At 37.8% G+C, this 21,859-nt stretch overlaps 1 protein-coding gene across 2 annotated transcripts in view; it reads right to left on the bottom strand.

Moving 5' to 3' along the window:
• Positions 1–1,070: 1,070 nt before the first annotated feature.
• LOC126175171 (arf-GAP with coiled-coil, ANK repeat and PH domain-containing protein 1) overlaps positions 1,071–21,859 on the bottom strand; it is a 149,513-nt gene continuing 128,724 nt past the window's right edge. For both annotated transcript variants that reach the window (XM_049921761.1, XM_049921760.1), the window contains one exon: positions 1,071–4,010. In XM_049921761.1, the coding sequence (XP_049777718.1) occupies positions 3,827–4,010 (184 nt within the window). In that variant the 3' untranslated portion in view covers positions 1,071–3,826. The remainder of the gene's footprint in view (positions 4,011–21,859) is intronic.

A 21,859-nucleotide genomic window follows, 5' to 3' on the forward strand; every position in this document is an offset into this window, starting at 1 on the left:
ATACAAATATTTGTGAACAGTTTGCTCATAAATTGTGGAATGCCTGAATGCTGATGTAATGAACATTAAAATTACACTTAAAATTTTTTTGATGGCAACATTTTGCTGCCCCCAAATTTTGTTACCTTTTGCAGCTGCATTTGTTGTACCTACCTAAATATGGACCTATGCACAATTCTTCCAAAAATTCTTGGCGATGATCAGTGTAAAAATTTATCTAAATGAAGCCACACTGCTGATACTACATTCGAATTAATAGTGCTGCAGGTATGTGTTTCCCAGTTCAAATCAACATTATCTAATATCAACAAAAACAACAGGTAACTTGAAGTACAAGGAAATGAGAACTTCCCACAATGTAATTATTTGGGGGGGAAAAAAAAGTTTCAGATCACTGTTCATAACAATGAGGGACTATGCTCATTTCGTGGTGCATTAACAGAAATATTTTCATGTGGAATTTGTGAAAGGCAAAATCTGCATTAGTAAATGAGAAATACAGATTAGTTTTTTTTACTCTAATGTTGCTCTTTTGTATAGAATTTTATCTCTGCAATCAAGTTTACAACATTTCCAGTGTTTTCTTTTATATAATTGCAATCCACAGATTTATGTATAATGCAACAAAAAAAAGTCTTTAAATGTAACAAATGAATACACAATTAACAAATTACATGAAGTCTGAAGAGTGAATTCAACCAATACTCTGTTGACACACAAATGTGTATACTGATCTAACCAAATAATAATTTTATATGTATCATGCAGCAAGTTATGTATTTGGCAAGTTTCATGGCAACATTTTAGTCGAGACTGGATCAGAATGAAATATGACAAATAAATCTGTAACATTTACAATTAAGAAATGTTTCTTTTATGTAGTCTGCAATGACTAAGACCTATACTGCAGCTCAATATTATGATTAAAAAAAAAAAAAAAAAAAAAAGTGCATGTGCAACCTTAGTAATAACGCACGGGCTGTGCTATGTACACCAAATGGTAAGTTAACATAATACACAAGGTAATAATAGGACTGTCATTTACAAAAATTTACATTCCAATCAAAACACCCGGGTTACACTGGAAAATGTGACTTGTTGAAGCATAACAGTTACACAAAATACACATTTCTTTCATATTTCAGAGATTTTTTTTTTTATTAAGGCATGTCTGTATCTGATGAGCTGTTTTCTTCCATTAGAAAACATTGATGCCAGTGTGCTGAAAGTAAAAGTCGGATATACCAGATTAACAGCAACACACAAAGCAATAAAATACTGGAACTACAAAATCAAGAGCTGACAATCCATCCTTTATCCTGTCTCATTAACTGAGTATTTAAATGTACATGACATGACCTCAGAGTGAAGATAACAGATACATTGACGATACATTTATTTATAAGTGTGCAGGTATTCCACTCGCAGAGTTTTCTTCAAACACTAAGAAATTACTGTTCTGAGGTAACACATATTGCTATTTGTTTGCTGAACCAAACATATCTTGAAGCAATTATTCAAATAGGCCACTATTAAGGTAGTCTGTTGCATTACAGTCAGAAACACATAGCATCAGCCACACAATTATATAACACCAATTCAGTCTCAACACTTCGTTGTTACTAGGCAATCAATTATTCTAGCAGAAAAGACACTGCTGGAACTCATAAAAGATGCAATAGTATGCACAGCCATTTTCTTATTTCTTATTCATCTACATAGACACAGGAAGGCATTTTTTTCTTTTACATTTCTATTCAATCACAATTTGATACCACGATCAATGACAAAATACAGAACAATACTACACACGAGTATTTTATAAAGCAGTTACACTACAAAGCACCTTTTGTACAGTTTGCATTAATGCTTAATGAATGATTCAATATAAGCAATTACTGCTATACAGAAAGCTTCCAAGGAGCACCTCAAAGTAAAATATAGTAAGTAGTATCTACACAAAATGAAGCATCCTGTCGGTTTACAGTATGTTCTTTACGAGCAGCAGTTTACGCCAATGCTGCAGTAACTGTCCACATGTAAGTTACCTACAAATTACTCGCACAACTAGGAAGAAACAAATGTAACAAGACAGAGAAAAATGTGACAACACAGAAAACAAAATGAATGTCTGTATAGCTGAAAAAATTCACAGAAATATAAAACTAATAACAACTGTTTGGTGAATCCGAGGGTGGACACCAACCACTACACCAGTATAAAACAATGGTATGGTATATTTTCTTTGAAAGAGAGTTAGTTCAATCTCACTTCCTCTTTGTGTATCAATATAATCAAACCAAAATTAATCATCAACATAATATAACTTCATACTATTTATGTAATTAATGCAGCATTTAGCTAGTAGTTGGATTTGACACTCAAATTTATATATTTTATACGAATGTTAACAGCAGCATCCTTTATTATTTTAGAGCTGTTGTTAAAACTGTTATACATGCTGACAATGACTGGCAACAGTAAGAAGTGAGTACTTCGATATATTGTAATATTTTTCAAAGAATATATCAGTCAAACAGTTGATACTATAACTACAGTATAAAATATTTAACACATACAGTGTTATCAACAATTATGCATATACTGGTGGAACAAGGAAATCTCAAAACTAGAGTAACTGTCTTTTAGAAACAAGAGCACTGACATCTATAAAAAATATATGATCAGTAAAGTTATACTACAAGGATGTTACAGAGATTATTTTAAACCCTTTTGCTGATTGGTATGTGTCACAAGAAAATGTGGCTTATCCAACAATTCAAGTCTTAAGGCAAAACTGTTTCTTAGGCTCATGCAGAGTATAAATTAACCTCCATATAAAATTCACAAGCACAGTCTATACACAAACCAGTTAGTTTCAGTTTTGATTGGCATTCTAGAACTGTGCAGCATTTAATTAATACACTAAATTAAATAAAATGTTTACTTATTAAAAACTTGTGTTCATCAATTTATGCAAATTACATGTGGTAATAAGATGATAAAAAAATAAGTGATGCAATGGTAACACAATTCTTGAATATTTTGTAATATTATTGGAAGAGTGCAGCTAACACAATCAAATATAGCAAATATGATGCAGTTAACAAAATTACACCTAATAAATATGACACATCAACAATTTTAAATTCATATAATAAAGAATATAATTTCCTTATAAAAGAAAAATAGTATAAGTATTTTGGCAATTTGAGTAAAGCTATTCAGACCACTTTCATTGAGCAATCACTTTATGAACAGTAGCCCTCAACTAGAAGCAGAAAAAATACTGAATACTGAGGGATACAGTTCAGTCCTGGAGGACTAATGATGAGAAACAGACTTTTACACACACACACACACACACACAAAATTATGTTGGTCACACGTAGTGAAAATCAGACACTCTGGAAGTACCATCCAATGGAAGCAGAAGTAGGTAACACAGTACCGTAATTTGTACCAGTTTACCGCTATCCATACAGTTTGCATGAGAATATTCTGTTACTGAAATAATTACAGTTACAAGAATATGTACCAAAATTGACCATACACTGACACTTCAGTAACCTTCTTCAGCCATAATTTTCCGAGATTCTTTATATGTAATATCAAACAATTGTTAGGGAACAGTATCAATCCTACCCTGTGATTACAGTATCAGCTCTATCATCATGTGTCTGAGATCATTTACCAAATGAGTGGCAAAAGCATCATGATGCAGGAACACAGATCTGGAAAATAGTTATTCAGTGCGTCCTTTTCTTCTGCGATGCAATAACAACAATCTTGATAACTTACGCACTGCGCCAGATGGCGCGCGTCGTCACTCAGGTCCGAGACTACTGGGGCCTTGTCCTGAGCCTGGGCTACCCTTTGTGCGAAACAGACGTTCAGGATGAGAACAAGCTAGTTGTGAAAAGTCTCTGACAACATCATTGAATGTGTCATCCCCTGTTGATCCCATTTCTGAGGTCCTCATCTGCTCATTTAACATGGAGAGTCGCAACCTTAAAAAAGAAACAGAAAGTGATAAATGATTTTCAGCATGTCTACATTGTCTTGATGTTACATAAATAATGAAAGATGATTGTCCACAAGTCACTTTCAAAGAAAATTTCTGAGTGGCGGACAGGCACAGAAAGAGTTCTGCTGTTGGCTAGGCAATCAAACACTCAATCCTCAATGAGAGAGAGAGAGAGAGAGAGAGAGAGAGAGAGAGAGAGAGAGAGAGAGAGAGAGAGGTGACCAGCACAACTACAAATGGAGTGACATTTATGTTTAATCTTCTTTCACTAAATTTTGACATTCTGGAAACCTACCCATCAACAGTCTACCCGTACTGAACTTTAACAGTGAGACACCAACTGATCTCTTAATAATTATTTGTACTCTATTCTTCCAATTTCATCCCCACAAAGAACTGTTTTCTCTGTTAAACAAATCATGAAAGGACTTCCAGTCACATTGTCCTCTGTATTTAATATAGACAACTATCTGATGGAATGCTTTAAGGTGTTTTATTTAAAAGATTCAAAAATGATTTTCTTATGTTGTGGCAATTCTTTCTATTTGCTTCTTAAATTTTATTGGCATTTTTATTGTTTTCGAATTCTCCTTCCATGCTCAATGAAACTGTCACAAGATTCAGTCTGATCAAGTAGTGTTGCCTCACTTAGTGAATTCTATTGTAACTGTAATTGGGACTACAAATGAATCTTAAATCAAGACACATAATCACCACCAACAAATTAATGAAAGCTACTTCTCATTAATTACATTTTGGAAACATTCTGAGATATAATAATAATAGCTAGATGACTACCAGCAGTTCCTGTAATTGAAAACAGCTTCTGTCTGGAAGACCAACAAGACATTTTATCTGTGGATCATAGGACACTGAAGTTTCTTACCATATGTATATAGTGGAGTGCACCCTATAGCTGAAAACTACAGACTATATGCAACACACAGAGGAGGCGGGGGGGGGGGGGGGGGCAAAGTCTGAGAGAAGTAGAGGCAGTGTATCAATGCCTCAGTTGGATTAGGCAGATGTGTATCCCAGCAAGTGAATCATCCACTAATGTGTCAAATAATACAGTCAGATGGCAAATGGAAACGGAAGAATTACTGCCCACCAGACTAAGAAGGTTGTAGGGAAGTTCCAAATGACTGCAGAAGATACTGGTGCTGACTCATTTCTGCACACTACCATTAAAATGGAAACTCAGTGTAAGTTAAAACAACCTGTAAGCAGAAATCTCTGCACATTTAGTACCCTAACCACCTTGAGAATTTCTATAGAGAACACACACATCTGTACCTCAAAAGAGGAAGAACGAGAGCAAAGTCAAATGCACTATTAGCTGCACGAGAGCACACACTGACAAGAAAGAGTTGTGAAAAACTTATAATAAAAACAACTCGAGATGAAAGATGTCAACTCCGTGGAGCACACACTGAGACAATGGAGCACATTATTTTAGTCTGTCCTATCTTGGAAAAAAATGAATACCTCAAAAGACACAATAAGGTGTGTGTATACCTTCAGCGGCAAATATGCAGAGCATAGAAGTACCAAATCTCTCTAACAAATGGTAGGACCACATACCTGAAGTGTTCATGACAACTGCCTGTACCACTATCAAGTACAACCAAGAATTACCTGCCTACTGAATGGCTGAGACTAAGAAGCCTGATACTGGTGTATGACAGCAAGAAAACAGATTATGCCTCTTAACTGATGTGTCGGCCATGTGTAAATGGAACTTTAATGTCAAGGTGATTCAGAGGAAATTAAAATGTAAGGATCTGGACACTGAAGGCAGTCAAATGTGGAACGTTAATACTAACCTCATCCCAGTCATCAGTGGTGCCCTGGGATCAATACGGTAAAACCTGTGGAGTGCTTTGTCTATGTCCTGAAAATGTAGTGTACACAATGAAATACAAGATTTGTACTGTTTGAGATTGTCCACATCCTGCATAAAGTATTATTATAAAAGTACTTCAGCCTTTTCCACACAAAGATGAAGTAAACTGGCCCCAAACTGCTGGAGTTGGCGGTCATGTGTACATGAAGTGCCCTTGCTTGTGTATATGAATGGTGTGAGTTTCTCTTTTGTTGGTGAAAGCTGTAGCAAAAAGACACTGTGTCTTAATTGTGCCTGTCTGCAATTTAACTTGTCATCTTTACGCTAAGCAGCAATCTATCTTTTCGTACATTGTTGATACTCCTACGTGGAGTTTCCATTGTTTGATTTAATCAGGAGTAGACTTGACTGTATTCAGCAATGTAATCTCTGTTGTGCAAAATAATAATAATAATAATACCAAGCAGTTACAACCCCTCAACAATGTACTGAAAAAGTTAGTTAGAGATTTCCTTCATTCACATGCTCAAAACTCTCCCCCCCTCCCCACCACACAAAATTCCATACAGGATGCGCAAACTGAGACAGTCCCATAATTTAAGTGCTTACATGAGGCCCTTGTAGAGACAAAAAATTGCACAGACAAGTTGCCTACAGAAACTCAACATTGTCATATGGAATAATTCATGATATCAAAACAAAAATTCTCCCCCCTCCACACACACACACACACACACACACACACACAGAGAGAGAGAGAGAGAGAGAGAGAGAGAGAGAGAGAGAGAGAGAGAGAGAGAGAGAGAGAGAGGGGGGGGGGATGGAAGGATGGGTTGTGTCACAACAGAACTCTCTCACTGCACGTAAAAGCTGACATGGAAAATATTCTGTGAGAGAAATGGAAAATTATGACAGGTTCTGGGCCTAAATAGAATGGAAGATGGCTGCAGACTATAATCGCAGTAAACAATAGAAAATTTACCCAACTTCATGGCAAACATTTGTAAATAAAGATTATAAAAATTTGTGAGCATATCCACAGACTACCACCAGCAAGATATATCCACAAAATTTTTAAATATATAGAATGATTAGAAACTATACCCTAGATTCAGTAAGTGGAACAAGATACAGAAGGAGCCCAGGTAAATTCCTCAGTAGTTTTATACACGAAGTCTTACCATCAAAGTGCAACGAAAGTAGCAACAAAATGGACTAATGAAAGAAAGAATATTTCTGGTGAAAAGTAATAGCTGCATGAACAGTCAGAAAAATCGAATCTTAAGGCTTTGTATGGTCCTTTAACACCTAATGAAACAACAACAACTACAAGTACTACTGCTACTACTACTACTACTACTACTACTACTACTACTACTAATAATAATAATAATAATAATGACAATAATCATAAATAATGTGGAATGAAGAAGAACAAAAACATGAAGACATCAAGCACATGGACTCAAAGACAACAAGAACTTAAAATTCTGGATTGCATGTCATCTAAAGCAGAAAGGATGTGGACTTTGACTACCAAAACTATGAGCTGAAAACAACTGGCAATACTGATGAAGGACATTAATCTGTCCTTGCAGCTGTCCACGTAACTACATCTACAGTATAGCAGTAACAGAAGAACTGGGGTTAGGACAATCAGAGCCTGCCAGAAAATAGACTGAGAAATCAACGCAAAAAGTTTGTCTGAAACTGAAAATCAAAAGTCTGAAATGTGATGCAACCAACTCCAAGAACACAAAAGAACATAAAAGAACATAAACTGAATAATTAGTAGATCAAAGGTACCTAATACAAAGTACTAGCTGAATATGAGGAAAATCTAAGAAGCTTTAGGAAACTGTAAAGCACAGCTGCAACAGCCAGAAAAATCAGAAGATGACACCAAGATCATCCAGTACAAGGAAAATCAAAGCTTCCCATTCAACTAGCACTGATATAAGTGAGCTGAAAGAAGTGAAAGAGGCAACAACATAGTTCTGAAAAGATATATGAGAATCTGACAAAAAGACTACAATAGAGCTAGTGGGTGGATAAAGGATTTTGAAAATAAACTTTCTATTAACAGAATACAACAGCTGGAGATAACATCTAAAATAATTGAGAAAAGAGTGAATAATGTCAAAAACAACCTGCAGCAACTTATCAGTGATCAACAGTTTGGCTTCTGGCTGATATACCTGACCAGCCTGCATGTGAAAATGGCCTAAATGTTTACTGCAATGCTAGATACAGAAATGTCAGTAAATGGCTAATAACTGGAAAACAGCATTTAATACAGAAAGACTCAGGTAAAATTAGTAGTTATTAATGTGTTTTCAGAAAATTGTCTTGCGCAGTTAATTCAGCAACCTACGAACAATGGAAAAATTTGAGACATGGTAGCTACAAACAGACCAAATCTTACTGACACTGTCAGTATTCAGGCAAGTATTAGTGATCACAATATGATAACGACAATGGTTGCTAAAGTTAATAATCCCATCATGAAGGCTAGGAGACTATTTATGTTGGGAAGACCAGAGAAGCAGTTTTTAGCTTCCAATTAGTCAATGAATGGACATACGTTAGTTCCAGTATGATGGATGTAGAGGAATTAGGGACAGAGTTTAAACTGATTGTAAATTGCACTCTGGAGAAGTAAGTACCAAGTATCTGTGTTATGGACAGAAAAGACCCATTGTGGTTTATTACCAAAATTCATAAAATGATGAGGAGCACAGATTATTTCTCAGGTCAAAAAAGGACATGGAAATGTTAGTAAAACAAGATTGATGCATGAAGCACACAACAACTTCCACCATTATATCTTAGTAAAGAATCTTGCTGATAACTCAAGAAAATTCTGGTCCTACATAAAATCTCTAAGTGGCCAATGTTCCTATATAGTCAATCATTAACCAGTCTGTTGTAGCAACAGAAGACAACAAAAAGAAAGTTGAAGTTTTAAATTTTGCTTTTAAAAATCATTCACACAAGAGGATTGTAGAGAAATTCTATCGTTTGACTGTCATACACTCCCGAATGGAAGTCACAGCAATTGCCATCTCTGGAGTTAACGAGCAACTAAAAGACTTGAGAACAGATAAACTGCCAGGTCCAGATGAAATCCCAATTTTGTTTTACAAAGAGTACACTACAACAATGGCTCCTCACTTATCTTGCATTTATTACAAATTACTTGACCAGTGCGAAGTCCCAAGTGATTGGAAAATAGCACAAGTGGCTCCTGCGTATAAGGAGGCTAAAAGAATGGATCCTCAAAATTGTAGATCCATATCCTTAACAAGCGTATGCTGCAGAATTCTTGAACGTATTTTGAGTTCTAATATAATAAAGTTCCTTTAGACATAAAAGCTTCTGTTCATAAATAACCAGTGATTTAGAAATTATTGCTTGTGCAAAACTCATTTTGCCCTCTTCTCATACAATATCCTTGCAAACCATGGATGAAGGGGAACCGGCAAATGCCACGTTCTTAGATTTTTGGAAATCGTCTGACATGGTGGCCCGAGGCAGACAGTTAACGAAGGTCCAAGCTTATGGAATAGGTTCCCAGATACGTTAGTGGCTCAAAGACTTCTTAAGTAATAGAACACAGTACATTGTCCGCTATGGCGAGGTTTATTAGAGACAACGGTATTGTCAGGAGTGCTCCAGGGAAGAGTAATTGGGGCCATACACCTAGCCAATATGTACATAAATTGTCTGACAGATACGGGGAGCAGAAATGTGCAACTGTTCGTTGATGATGCAGTAGCACACAGGAAAATATCATTGCTGAGTGACTGTTGAAGGGTACAGGATGCCTTGGATAGAGTTTCTAGTTGGTGTGATGAATGGCAGCTGGCACTAAATGTAGAAAAAGGTAAGTTAATGCAAACGAGTAGGAAAAACAGTCCTATAATGTTCGAATACAGTATTAGTGATGTGTTGTTTTATGCAGTAATGTTAATTAAATATCTAGGCATAATGATACAAAGCAATAAGAAATGGAGTGAGTGTGTAAGTACATAATAATGAAGGTGAATGGCCAAATTCTATTTACTGAGGGAGTTTTAGGACAGTGTAGCTCAACTATAAATGAGATTGCATATAGAACACTTGTACAACCCATTCTTGAGTACTGCTCAAGTGTTTGGGATCCCCACCAGCTCAAATTAAAGGAAGACGTAAAGCTCTCATTGAGTGCCACTGTGACACACTTGTCCAAGCCAAATTCTATACCGACATCACTGCCAATTCTATAACACTTGTCCAAGCCAAATTCTATACTGACATCACTGCCAATTCTATACTGTATTTGTCAAAGAGTGGATTTTAATTTCAGTTTCTGCATACAGTTTCAGGTCATCCATGTATACGTAGCAGGTAGAAAATTTTCTGAGATTTTCTCTCTGTTTGATAACCCAGTTTGCCCTTTGTAAGATGGCTGACAGTGAAAATAAAGCGATGATGAACAACAATGGAGGGAAGAGGTCTCCTTAGAAAATGCCCTCTTAATGTTAACTAGTCCACAACTTTCTTTTCTTACTGACTGACTACCTGCAATGAATCCATAGACCCCCTCCCCGGTCCATACTTAAGTTCAAGTCACCTCCAACTAATACCAAGAGATCAGATTGTCTCCGCACAACTACATGTAGACTTTCTTTGAATGATTCTACAGATGTTACAAGGAAATTAGGTGGCGGTAAAAAAATATCTGATGATTAACTTCAGTTTACCTAGGCTGGTTACTCGTGTCCACATAACTCCACAGTTACGATTCAGTTTCAACCTCAAGAGAGAGTGTTTCTGTCAACTGTAATGGCACCTCCCCTCCCACAGTATCTAACCTGTCATTCATGTTCCGTAACTCTATAAATAGTTTGGAGCTTTCAAGTTTCAGTTTCATCCGTAGCTTTTCTGGATGATAGTACACTCACAAACTTTGTTATGAATATTTTGACAATTTACTGTTAATATTCTTACAGCCAAAGTGACTTTACTATGTAAGTGATTAGATTTCGCTCTCTGTGTATTAAGTGATGTGTGTTCATTAGAGGATCTCATATTATCACCTGGCCTAAACAAACAAAAACCGGTGCAATCTCCGAGCATTCTGCTACCAAGTAGCTCTTGCCACGAAACCTGCAGCCAAGACAGTCACAGAATCAGTGGAGCCTTTGGTCAATACCCTTCACTTGGCTCCAAACTGGAGGACCCCAATCAATCCTGGATACACTGTGGAAATCATGGGCACTGCTTGCACTCTGCAAGCAAGGCCAGCAGCTTTTGTCCCTTCAGCCATTTGCCCATACAAACTGAGGATGGCAGTAGGCATCACTGGTGCTGACGTCAGCCAAACCCACAGAGGACCACACCCTGCCCCCTCAAAAACTGCAGGTAAGGCCACCTCAACATCACATAGAATATCCCATGGCATACATTCCAAGTGCAAATTGATTCCTTTCAGCTCTGGATGTTATTTTCTCGGGGGTTCCATAACACGCCAAACATTGGAACTCCCAGTAACCATAAACCCCTCCTCCGGTATGCCCTCTTGGACCCTGCTGAAGGAATGGCCACCTGCCCACTCTCAGGATGAACATATGAGGCCACATAGTCAGTCCCATATTGACTCACCACCTCGAGTGACACAAACGGTTTACAACCCGCCACTCACTCTGTGGTGAGGGCAAATCCCCCTTGTTGGGTACTCTGTAAGATGCCACAGTAGCGGGGCCCCACGGGCAAAATGAACAACACATGAGGTGTCCTACGTGATGCGCCAGATTCTCCATTGCTGCTGTTACACTATGAGGCTTCAAGGCACTCAATGCCTGGGCCATACAAATCATCAGATACACTGCAGGTATTGTGAACTGGACGCAAGTAAAGCTGAATAATATGGACAAGGAAACACATGACAAATCCCCATGCATTCTACCCCTGCAGTGACATCGGCAAGCTGTACTTGCTCAGATAAACAGGCAGTAGATGATGCTTTCAGAATCAGTTCTGACTGAAGTCACCAATGGAAAGCTCCTCAAGGTATAGCAAAGCAAGAAACACTACCAGATTACTGCACACTAATGCCAGATTGAGAGCCTGCACAATGAAGCATTGCATGGTAGTTTTTTGGAGACAATTGAAGGCAAAATAGATAAATAATAGATCTGATCTTGCCTGAGCAATGGAATCCTAATGAGGGAAACTGAAGGACTGATTTTTGCTGCACAGGAACATGCCATCAGAACTAAGACCATCAGAGCCACAGTTAAGAAATAAGTCGAAGACCCAAAGCATAGACTCTGCGAAGAAGCTGACATAACAATTTATCATATCCAGATATGTTGGAAAAAAAATTAAAAACAAAACTCAAACTGATTACAAGCAAAGGCACAAAGATGTGCCACAAATCATTCACTGGGACTTATGCCAAAAATTAGCTTAGTTGGCAGCAAAGAAGAAGTAGTTGGGGGGGGGGGGGGGGAATGGGACTTCTGACAGATGAATTGCTGGAACAAAATACACCAGGCATCGTAGCTATGGAGAAAAAGAAAATGGGGGTCACTGACACTGCCATCACACTTGATCGCAGACTCGACCAGAACTTTAGCAACCTGCCTGATATAAGGACTTCAAAATTGAACTACAGCAACTCTGACTTAAGCCAGTAAGTCATTCCAGTAGTTCTTGACACACTGGAAGCAGTGATAAGAGATCTTAGTGGACACTCATAAATCCTTGGCATTGATAAAATATCTATCTGCCAATTACAAAAAGCTGCCTTACTGGGGATCTGCATGAATTACTTGCTGACACATCACACAGTTCTAAACACTTACGAAGTGGCTGACTAGCAATAAAATATGTAATCCTGTACTGGGAGCTCATTTGCTGTTTTTACTACTGTAGTAACATTATAATAATAGCAGAATTCCAGCACTCAGAAAAAACACACAACATGGAGGTAGCTCAGACAAACAAGACAGCATCAACTTTTTCAGTTTGGTTAAGAACTGGAATAATTTAGCAGGAAAAAAAAGTATTTGGATTAGCTGAAAAATCAAATCATTATTCTCAAGCATGCATCCATTTTGATAAAATATATTTGAGGAAATAGGGTTGTTGTCAGTTAAAGAAAAAAAAATCTGCTTGTTACATAACTTCCATAGATGTTCTTAAAAAATAAAAAGCATAAAATGTATCAGTGAAGTATAAATGCAGCCTTTAGTACCTTCAGTGTTGTATAATAATCATTTCATCTGAAACAAAAGATTTGGTTTCACTTGCAAAAGGAAAACAAAACATGCATAGACGGATGTGTTTATGTTGGGGTCTGGTAGTACTGTATTTGAAAATAATGAATAAAGACACACTTGTTCTTCCTGCTACTGTAATTTTAAGAAATGTTGGTAACATATGAACATCTCAAAACATAGGTACCAGAGGTCTTAAATGCAAAGCTAGTGGAAATGTCCTGCCTATGTACAAAATAACGATAATGCATCTGAACACACATTTATGAAATACAGCCTGCTTAAGAGGGTAAGGAGGTAAGTTTTTTGCCTGACAGTAAAATGCTTTATAACAAATCGCCTTTCTTGCCATCACACTTACTTTATAGTTTCTGCTTTGATTAAATTCAGTTTCTAAAGTGTTATTCAGGTATACTTGCTAAATACCCATCAAGAGAAACCATAACTTCTTCACTGGAGGTTCATACATTATGTACCATCCTCTTACTTATTCAAGCTACTTCATACATGTTTGACTGCTGATCGTCCAACACTACAGTGTGCATCTTCTTGATGTTTTCAGACAATATTCATATGGATTACTTACTAGGCAAGTACAATGACATTTGAATTCAGTTGTCAATTTTCTAAATGTTGAAGATGAAAACCCAGACTCCATATCACTTTTGGATAAAAAAGTTCTTGAACTGCCACAAAAGAGGCAACAACTTGGTGCAGATTGGCATAAGTCAAAAGTCACCTTGATCTGCAAACAGTTTTGTATATAGAGATTATTATAGCAGATGTGTTGTGAATGATTCACTCAAATTGGCAACTGCAATATTGTTTTTTTTCTTGATTTTTGTTTGTCCTGGTAATAATCAACACAAACTAAAAAAATTTATGACAACAATATTCCAATTCATCCATTTGAATGAACCAATCACAACACAATTACTTTAAAAATTCATATAAACAAAACTACTTTGCAGATAGTTGACATTTTGCTTACACTATGGTCCACCACACAATAATGCAACAAAAAAACACAATTTTCTTCATTTAACTTCTTTCAGCTTAAGAACTTTTTCCACCTTGCTCACATATGTAACAATGAGATGCTATTATAAAAGTAGTATTGGGTGTAAACAATAAAGAGAATGAGAATTAATAATAGTGAGAATCATTTATTAAGGGTATAATAAAATTAAAGTAATGGATGGAAGACTAGGGATAGTGTAGGAGTAGGTGATAGACAAACTAGTGAAGATGGAGGTCAAGAGTTAGCAGATTGAAGGATGAGTTGAGCAATAGTGGATTTATTGGGAGGAACATTTTGTGTAACTTAAAAAGCATTTTTTGTAATGTTTTATACCCTTGAACACACTGCAAAAAAACGCATGTAAGGCTAATAGTTTCCTGGACCCATATGCTTTTGTTTACTATCCTGCCAATGTAACAGTTATTGTGTAATCACATGTAATTCGAAATGGCTTATTGTAGTCAATAATAAAACAAAGAACACACAAGTCATATCAATTTTCTCTCGGTTACCTGTCAGAGCTTCCTGCAAGCAATGTTCAAAAAATACGCTACCATTCCATGATAAATTCACAAACAGCCATTTGTACAATCAAATTACGAAGTCTAAATACTAATGGGCCATTTAAAATTACACACAAAAAAGTTGCCATGATTAGAACAAACACTGATTTCTGGAAGTTGAACACAAACTCTTGCTTTCTAAAATGCTTTTAGGCATAACAAGTATCAACAAGTTCTATAGCTTTTACTAAATTGTCATTTATCCTCATTTTGATCTTTCCACTGAGTATCACTCTCTGTGTCCATTAGAAACCAACATTTCCATTAGATTTTCTTCAAGTGAGGATCCAGAGAATACTAATTTAATGGCCTCTTGCTGATATGGTCATTACAGAACATGCAAATGGGCCAAGAAATCAGCTGTGGCATTGCTTGGAGCGAAAAAACAACCATCTCAAAACCACATGAAATAACTTAAGGAAATTCTGGAACTGTAAATATAGATGGAGAGGTAGGGTTTTTGAACTGCCCTTCTCTTGAACACAAGTCCACTACCTTAACCACTTATGATGTTTAGCTCTATTTGTCTCTGAATACTCAATGACTACAAATGTTAACTAATACATAGGTGATGGAGACGAAGTGGTTAGAGATTTTGGGTAACCTCTTTCACTTATGGTGTGAAACTGATTCCATTTTTAGACGGCTCATGAAAGATCAATAATATGTGGATGCAGTACAAAAAGAGTATCCTCCAAATCAGACTTCTTCAACTGTATCAGGAGAGATAATTAATCAAAAGAAAAAAAAAAATACAAAATAAATTATTACCCAATACAGATATTTCAGCAGAGACTGTTTAGAAGAAGAAAACGAGGAAAACGGCTAACACAAGCAGCTAGTGTGTGGAATGACAGGCATATACTGCAAGGAAAGTGGAAAATATCAAAAGCAAGGAAAAAGTAGTCTAAAGTTACACTTAGTACAGATTACTAAAGTGACCTGCAAAAGAAAGGTTCAACAGGCAATATGGACCAGTACTTTTATAGCCAACAATGATGAAAATCAAACAAATTAATATTAATAATAATAATAATAATAATAATAATAATAATAATAACTATTGTTGTTGTGGTCTTCAGTCCTGAGACTGGTTTGATGCAGCTCTCCATGCTAATCTATCTTGTGCAAGCTTCTTCATCTCCCAGTACCTACTGCAACCTACATCCTTCTGAATCTGCTTAGTGTATTCATCTCTTGGGTTCCCTCTACGATTTTTACCCTCCACGCTGCCCTCCAATGCTAAATATGTGATCCCTTGATGTCTCAGGACATGTCCTACCAACCAATCCCTTCTTCTAGTCAAGTTGTGCCACAAACTTCTCTTCTCCCCAATCCTATTCAATACCTCCTCATTAGTTACGTGATCTACCCACCTAATCTTCAACATTCTTCTGTAGCACCACATTTCGAAAGCTTCTATTCTCTTCTTGGCATAACTATTTATTGTCCATGTTTCATTTCCATACATGGCTACGTTCCATACAAATACTTTCAGAAACGACTTCCTGACACTTAAATCTATACTCAATGTTAACAAATTTCTCTTTTTCAGAAACGCTTTCCTTGCCATTGCCAGTCAACGTCTTATATCCTCTCTGCTTCGACTATCATCAGTTATTTTGCTCCCCAAATAGCAAAACTCCTTTACTACTTTAAGTGTCTCATTTCCTAATCTAATTCCCTCAGCATCACCCGACTTACTTCGACTACATTCCATTATCCTCGTTTTGCTTTTGTTGATGTTCATCATATATCCTCCTTTCAAGACACTGTCCATTCTGTTCAACAGCTCTTCCAAGTCCTTTGCTGTCTCTGACAGAATTAGAATGTCATCGGCGAACCTCAACGTTTTTATTTCTTCTCCATGGACTTCAACGTTTTTATTTCTTCTCCATGGACTTCAATAACTACTCCGAATTTTTCCTTTTGTTGCCTTTACTGCTTGCTCAATATACAGATTGAATAACATCGGGGACAGGCTACAACCCTGTCTCACTCCCTTCCCAACCACTGCTTCCCTTCCATGCCCCTCAACTCTTAAAAGTGCCATCTGGTTTCTGTACAAATTGTAAATAGCTTTTCGCTCCCTGTATTTTACCCCTGCCACCTTCAGAATTTGAAAGAGTATTTCATTCAACATTGTCAAAAGCTTTCTCTAAGTCTACAAATGTCAGAAATGTAGGTTTGCCTTTCCTTAATCTAGCTTCTAAGATAAGTCGTAGGGTCAGTATTGCCTCACGTGTTCCAACATTTCTGCGGAATCCAAACTGATCTTCCCCGAGGTCGGCTTCTACCAGTTTTTCCATTCGTCTGTAAAGAATTCGCGTTAGTATTTTGCAGCTGTGACTTATTAAACTGATAGTTCGGTAATTTTCACATCTGTCAACACCTGCTTTCTTTGGGATTGGAATTATTATATTCTTCTTGAAGTCGGAGGGTATTTCGCCTGTCTCATACATCTTGCTCACCAGATGGTAGATTTTTGTCAGGACTGGCTCTCCCAAGGCTGTCAGTAGCTCTAATGGAATGTTGTCTACTCCCGGGGCCTTGTTTCGACTCAGGTCTTTCAGTGCTCTGTCAGACTATTCACGCAGTATCGTATCTCCCATTTGATCTTCATCTACATCCTCTTCAATTTCCATAATATTGTCCTCAAGTACATCGCCCTTGTATAGACCCTCTATATACTCCTTCCAACTTTCTGCTTTCCCTTCTTTGCTTAGAACTAGGTTTCCATCTGAGCTCTTGATATTCATACAAGTGGTTCTCTTATCTCCAAAGGTCTCTTTAATTTTCCTGTAGGCAGTATCTATCTTACCCCTACTGAGATAAGCCTCTACATCCCTACATTTGTCCTCTAGCCATCCCTGCTTAGCCATTTTGCACTTCCTGTTGATCTCATTTTTGAGACGTTTGTATTCCTTTTCGTGTGCTTCATTTACTGCATTTTTATATTTTCTTCTTTCATCAATTAAATTCAATATTTCTTCTGTTACCCAAGGATTTCTACTAGCCCTCTTCTTTTTACCGACTTGATCCTCTGCTGCCTTCACTACTTCATCCCTCAGAGCTACCCATTTTTCTTGTACTGTATTTCTTTCCCCCATTTGTGACAATTGTTCCCTTATGCTCTCCCTGAAACACTGTACAACCTCTGGTTTAATCAGTTTGTCCAGGTCCCCCATCTCCTTAAATTACCACCTTTCTGCAGTTTCTTCAGTTTTAATCTACAGTTCATAACCAATAGATAGTGGTCAGAGTCCACATCTGCCCCTGGAAAGGTCTTACAATTTAATACCTGGTTCCTTAATCTCTGTCTTACCATTATATCATCTATCTGATACCTTTTAGTATCTGCAGGGTTCTTCCATGAGTACAACCCCCTTTTATGATTCTTGAACCAAGTGTTAACTATGATTAAGTTATGCTCTGTGCAAAATTCTACCAGACGGTTTCCTCTTTCATTTCTTTCCCCCAATCCATATTCACCTACTATGTTTCCTTCTCTCCCTTTTCCTACTCTCGAATTCCAGTCAGCCATGACTGTTAAATTTTCGTCTCCCTTCACTAACTGAATAATTTCTTTTATCTCATCATACATTTCATCAATTTCTTCATCATCTGCAGAGCTAGTTGGCATATAAACTTGTACTACTGTAGTTGGTGTGGGCGTCGTGTCTAGCCCGGCCACAATAATGCGTTCACTATGCTGTTGGTAGTAGCTTACCCGCACTCCAATTTTTTTATTCGTTATTAAACCTACTCCTGCATTACCCCTATTTGATTTTGTATTTATAACCCTGTATTCACCTGACCCACCTTTTTGGGGTGGGAATTTAAGGAGATGGGACCTGGATAAACTGAAAAAACCAGAGGTTGTACAGAGTTTTAGGGAGAGCATAAGGGAACAATTGACAGGAATGGGGGAAAGAAATACAGTAGAAGAAGAATGGGTAGCTTTGAGGGATGAAGTAGTGAAGGCAGCAGAGGATCAAGTAGGTAAAAAGACCAGGGCTCTTAGAAATCCTTGGGTAACAGAAGAAATATTGAATTTAATTGATGAAAGGAGAAAATATAAAAATGCAGTAAATGAAGCAGGCAAAAAGGAATACAAACGTCTCAAAAATGAGATCGACAGGAAGTGCAAAATGGCTAAGCAGGGTTGGCTAGAGGACAAATGTAAGGATGTAGAGGCTTATCTCACTAGGGGTAAGATAGATACTGCCTACAGGAAAATTAAAGAGACCTTTGGAGATAAGAGAACCACTTGTATGAACATCAAGAGCTCAGACGGAAACCCAGTTCTAAGCAAAGAGGGGAAAGCAGAAAGGTGGAAGGAATATATAGAGGGTCTATACAAGGGCGATGTACTTGAGGACAATATTATGGAAATGGAAGAGGATGCAGATGAAGATCAAATGGGAGATACGATACTGCGTGAAGAGTTTGACAGAGCACTGAAAGACCTGAGTCGAAACAAGGCCCCCGGAGTAGACAACATTCCATTGGAACTACTGACGGCCTTGGGACAGCCAGTCCTGACAAAACTCTACCATCTGGTGAGCAAGATGTATGAAACAGGCGAAATACCCTCCGACTTCAAGAAGAATATAATAATTCCAATCCCAAAGAAAGCAGGTGTTGACAGATGTGAAAATTACCGAACAATGAGTTTAATAAGCCACAGCTGCAAAATACTAACACGAATTCTTTACAGACGAATGGAAAAACTAGTAGAAGCCGACCTCGGGGAAGATCAGTTTGGATTCCATAGAAATACTGGAACACGTGAGGCAATACTGACCTTATGACTTATCTTAGAAGAAAGATTAAGGAAAGGCAAACCTACGTTTCTAGCATTTGTAGACTTAGAGAAAGCTTTTGACAATGTTGACTGGAATACTCTCTTTCAAATTCTACAGGTGGCAGGGGTAAAATACAGGGAGCGAAAGGCTATTTACAATTTGTACAGAAACCAGATGGCAGTTATAAGAGTCGAGGGACATGAAAGGGAAGCAGTGGTTGGGAAGGGAGTGAGACAGGGTTGTAGCCTCTCCCCGATGTTATTCAATCTGTATATTGAGCAAGCAGTAAAGGAAACAAAAGAAAAATTCGGAGTAGGTATTAAAATCCATGGAGAAGAAATAAAAACCTTGAGGTTTGCCGATGACATTGTAATTCTGTCAGAGACAGCAAAGGACCTGGAAGAGCAGTTGAACGGAATGGACAGTGTCTTGAAAGGAGGATATAAGATGAACATCAACAAAAGCAAAACGATGATATTGGAATGTAGTCGAATTAAGTCGGGTGATGCTGAGGGAATTAGATTAGGAAATGAGACACTTAAAGTAGTAAAGGAGTTTTGCTATTTGGGGAGCAAAATAACTGATGATGGTCGAAGTAGAGAGGATATAAAATGTAGACTGGCAATGGCAAGGAAAGCGTTTCTGAAGAAGAGAAATTTGTTAACATCGAGTATAGATTTAAGTGTCAGGAAGTCATTTCTGAAAGTATTTGTATGGAGTGTAGCCATGTATGGAAGTGAAACATGGACGGTAAATAGTTTGGACAAGAAGAGAATAGAAGCTTTCGAAATGTGGTGCTACAGAAGAATGCTGAAATTTGATGGGTAGATCACATAACTAATGAGGAAGTATTGAATAGGATTGGGGAGAAGAGAAGTTTGTGGCACAACTTGACCAGAAGAAGGGATCGGTTGGTAGGACATGTTCTGAGGCATCAAGGGATCACCAATTTAATATTGGAGGGCAGCGTGGAGGGTAAAAATCGTAGGGGGAGACCAAGAGATGAATACACCAAGCAGATTCAGAAGGATGTAGGTTGCAGTAGGTACTGGGAGATGAAGAAGCTTGCACAGGATAGAGTAGCATGGAGAGATGCATCAAACCAGTCTCAGGACTGAAGACCACAACAACAACAACATTCACCTGACCAAAAGTCTTGTTACTCCTGCCACCGAACTTCACTAATTCCCACTATATCTAACTTGAACCTATCCATTTCCCTTTTTAAATTTTCTAACCTACCTGCCCGATTAAGGGATCTGACATTCCACGCTCCGATCCGTAGAATGCCAGTTTTCTTTCTCCTGATAACGACGTCCTCTTGAGTAGTCCCCGCCCCGAGATCCGAATGGGGGACTATTTTACCTCTGGAATATTTTACCCAAGAGGACGCCATCATCATTTAACCATACAGTAAAGCTGCATGCCCTTGGGAAAAATTACGGCTGTAGTTTCCCCTTGCTTTCAGCCGTTCGCAGTACCACAACAGCAAGGCTGTTTTGGTTAATGTTACAAGGCCAGATCGGTCAATCATCCAGACTGTTGCCCCTGCAACTACTGAAAAGGCTGCTGCCCCTCTTCAGGAACCACACATTTGTCTGGCCTCTAAACCGATACCCCTCCGTTGTGGTTGCACCTACGGTACGGCTATCTGTATCGTTGAGGCACGCAAGCCGCACCACCAACGGCAAGGTCCATGGTGGGAATATATAATATATATAATAACTATTACAGCTTTCAAATTAATACTAAATTCAAGATGGTAAAAAGAAAAAAAAAAAAAAAAAATATCAGACATATAAAATTGCTTTGAAATTACATTAACACATCTTACGAAGAAACAAATCCAGAATGTGTGAAAGAGGCACACTGAGAAAACAAGAAAGGTACAGAAACATTAAATGTAACTGTCCACGAGGGTTAATGCATGTAGTTCACATGGAAAGCTCCTATTTGTAGAAAAGAAAGAACTGATAGATTATAGGAGTACATAAAAAAATTGTGCATTATGATGAAGAAATGATGATGGATGAATGAGGGGCATTCATTCAACGGTATGGTCATTAACACCATTATGAAATGTATTTGCTTGAGGGGGGGGGGGAGGGGGATGGGTTGTTGTTGTTATGGTCTTCAGTCCTGAGACTGGTTTGATGCAGCACTCCATGCTACTCTATCCTGTGCAAGCTTCTTCATCTCCCAGTACTTACTGCAACCTACATCCTTCTGAATCTGCTTAGCGTATTCATCTCTTGGTCTCCTCCTATGATTTTTACCCTCCACGCTGCCCTCCAATACTAAATTGGTGATCCCTTGATGCCTCAGAACA

Source organism: Schistocerca cancellata, chromosome 3, assembly GCF_023864275.1.
Source record: "Schistocerca cancellata isolate TAMUIC-IGC-003103 chromosome 3, iqSchCanc2.1, whole genome shotgun sequence".
Lineage (NCBI taxonomy): Eukaryota > Metazoa > Arthropoda > Insecta > Orthoptera > Acrididae > Schistocerca > Schistocerca cancellata.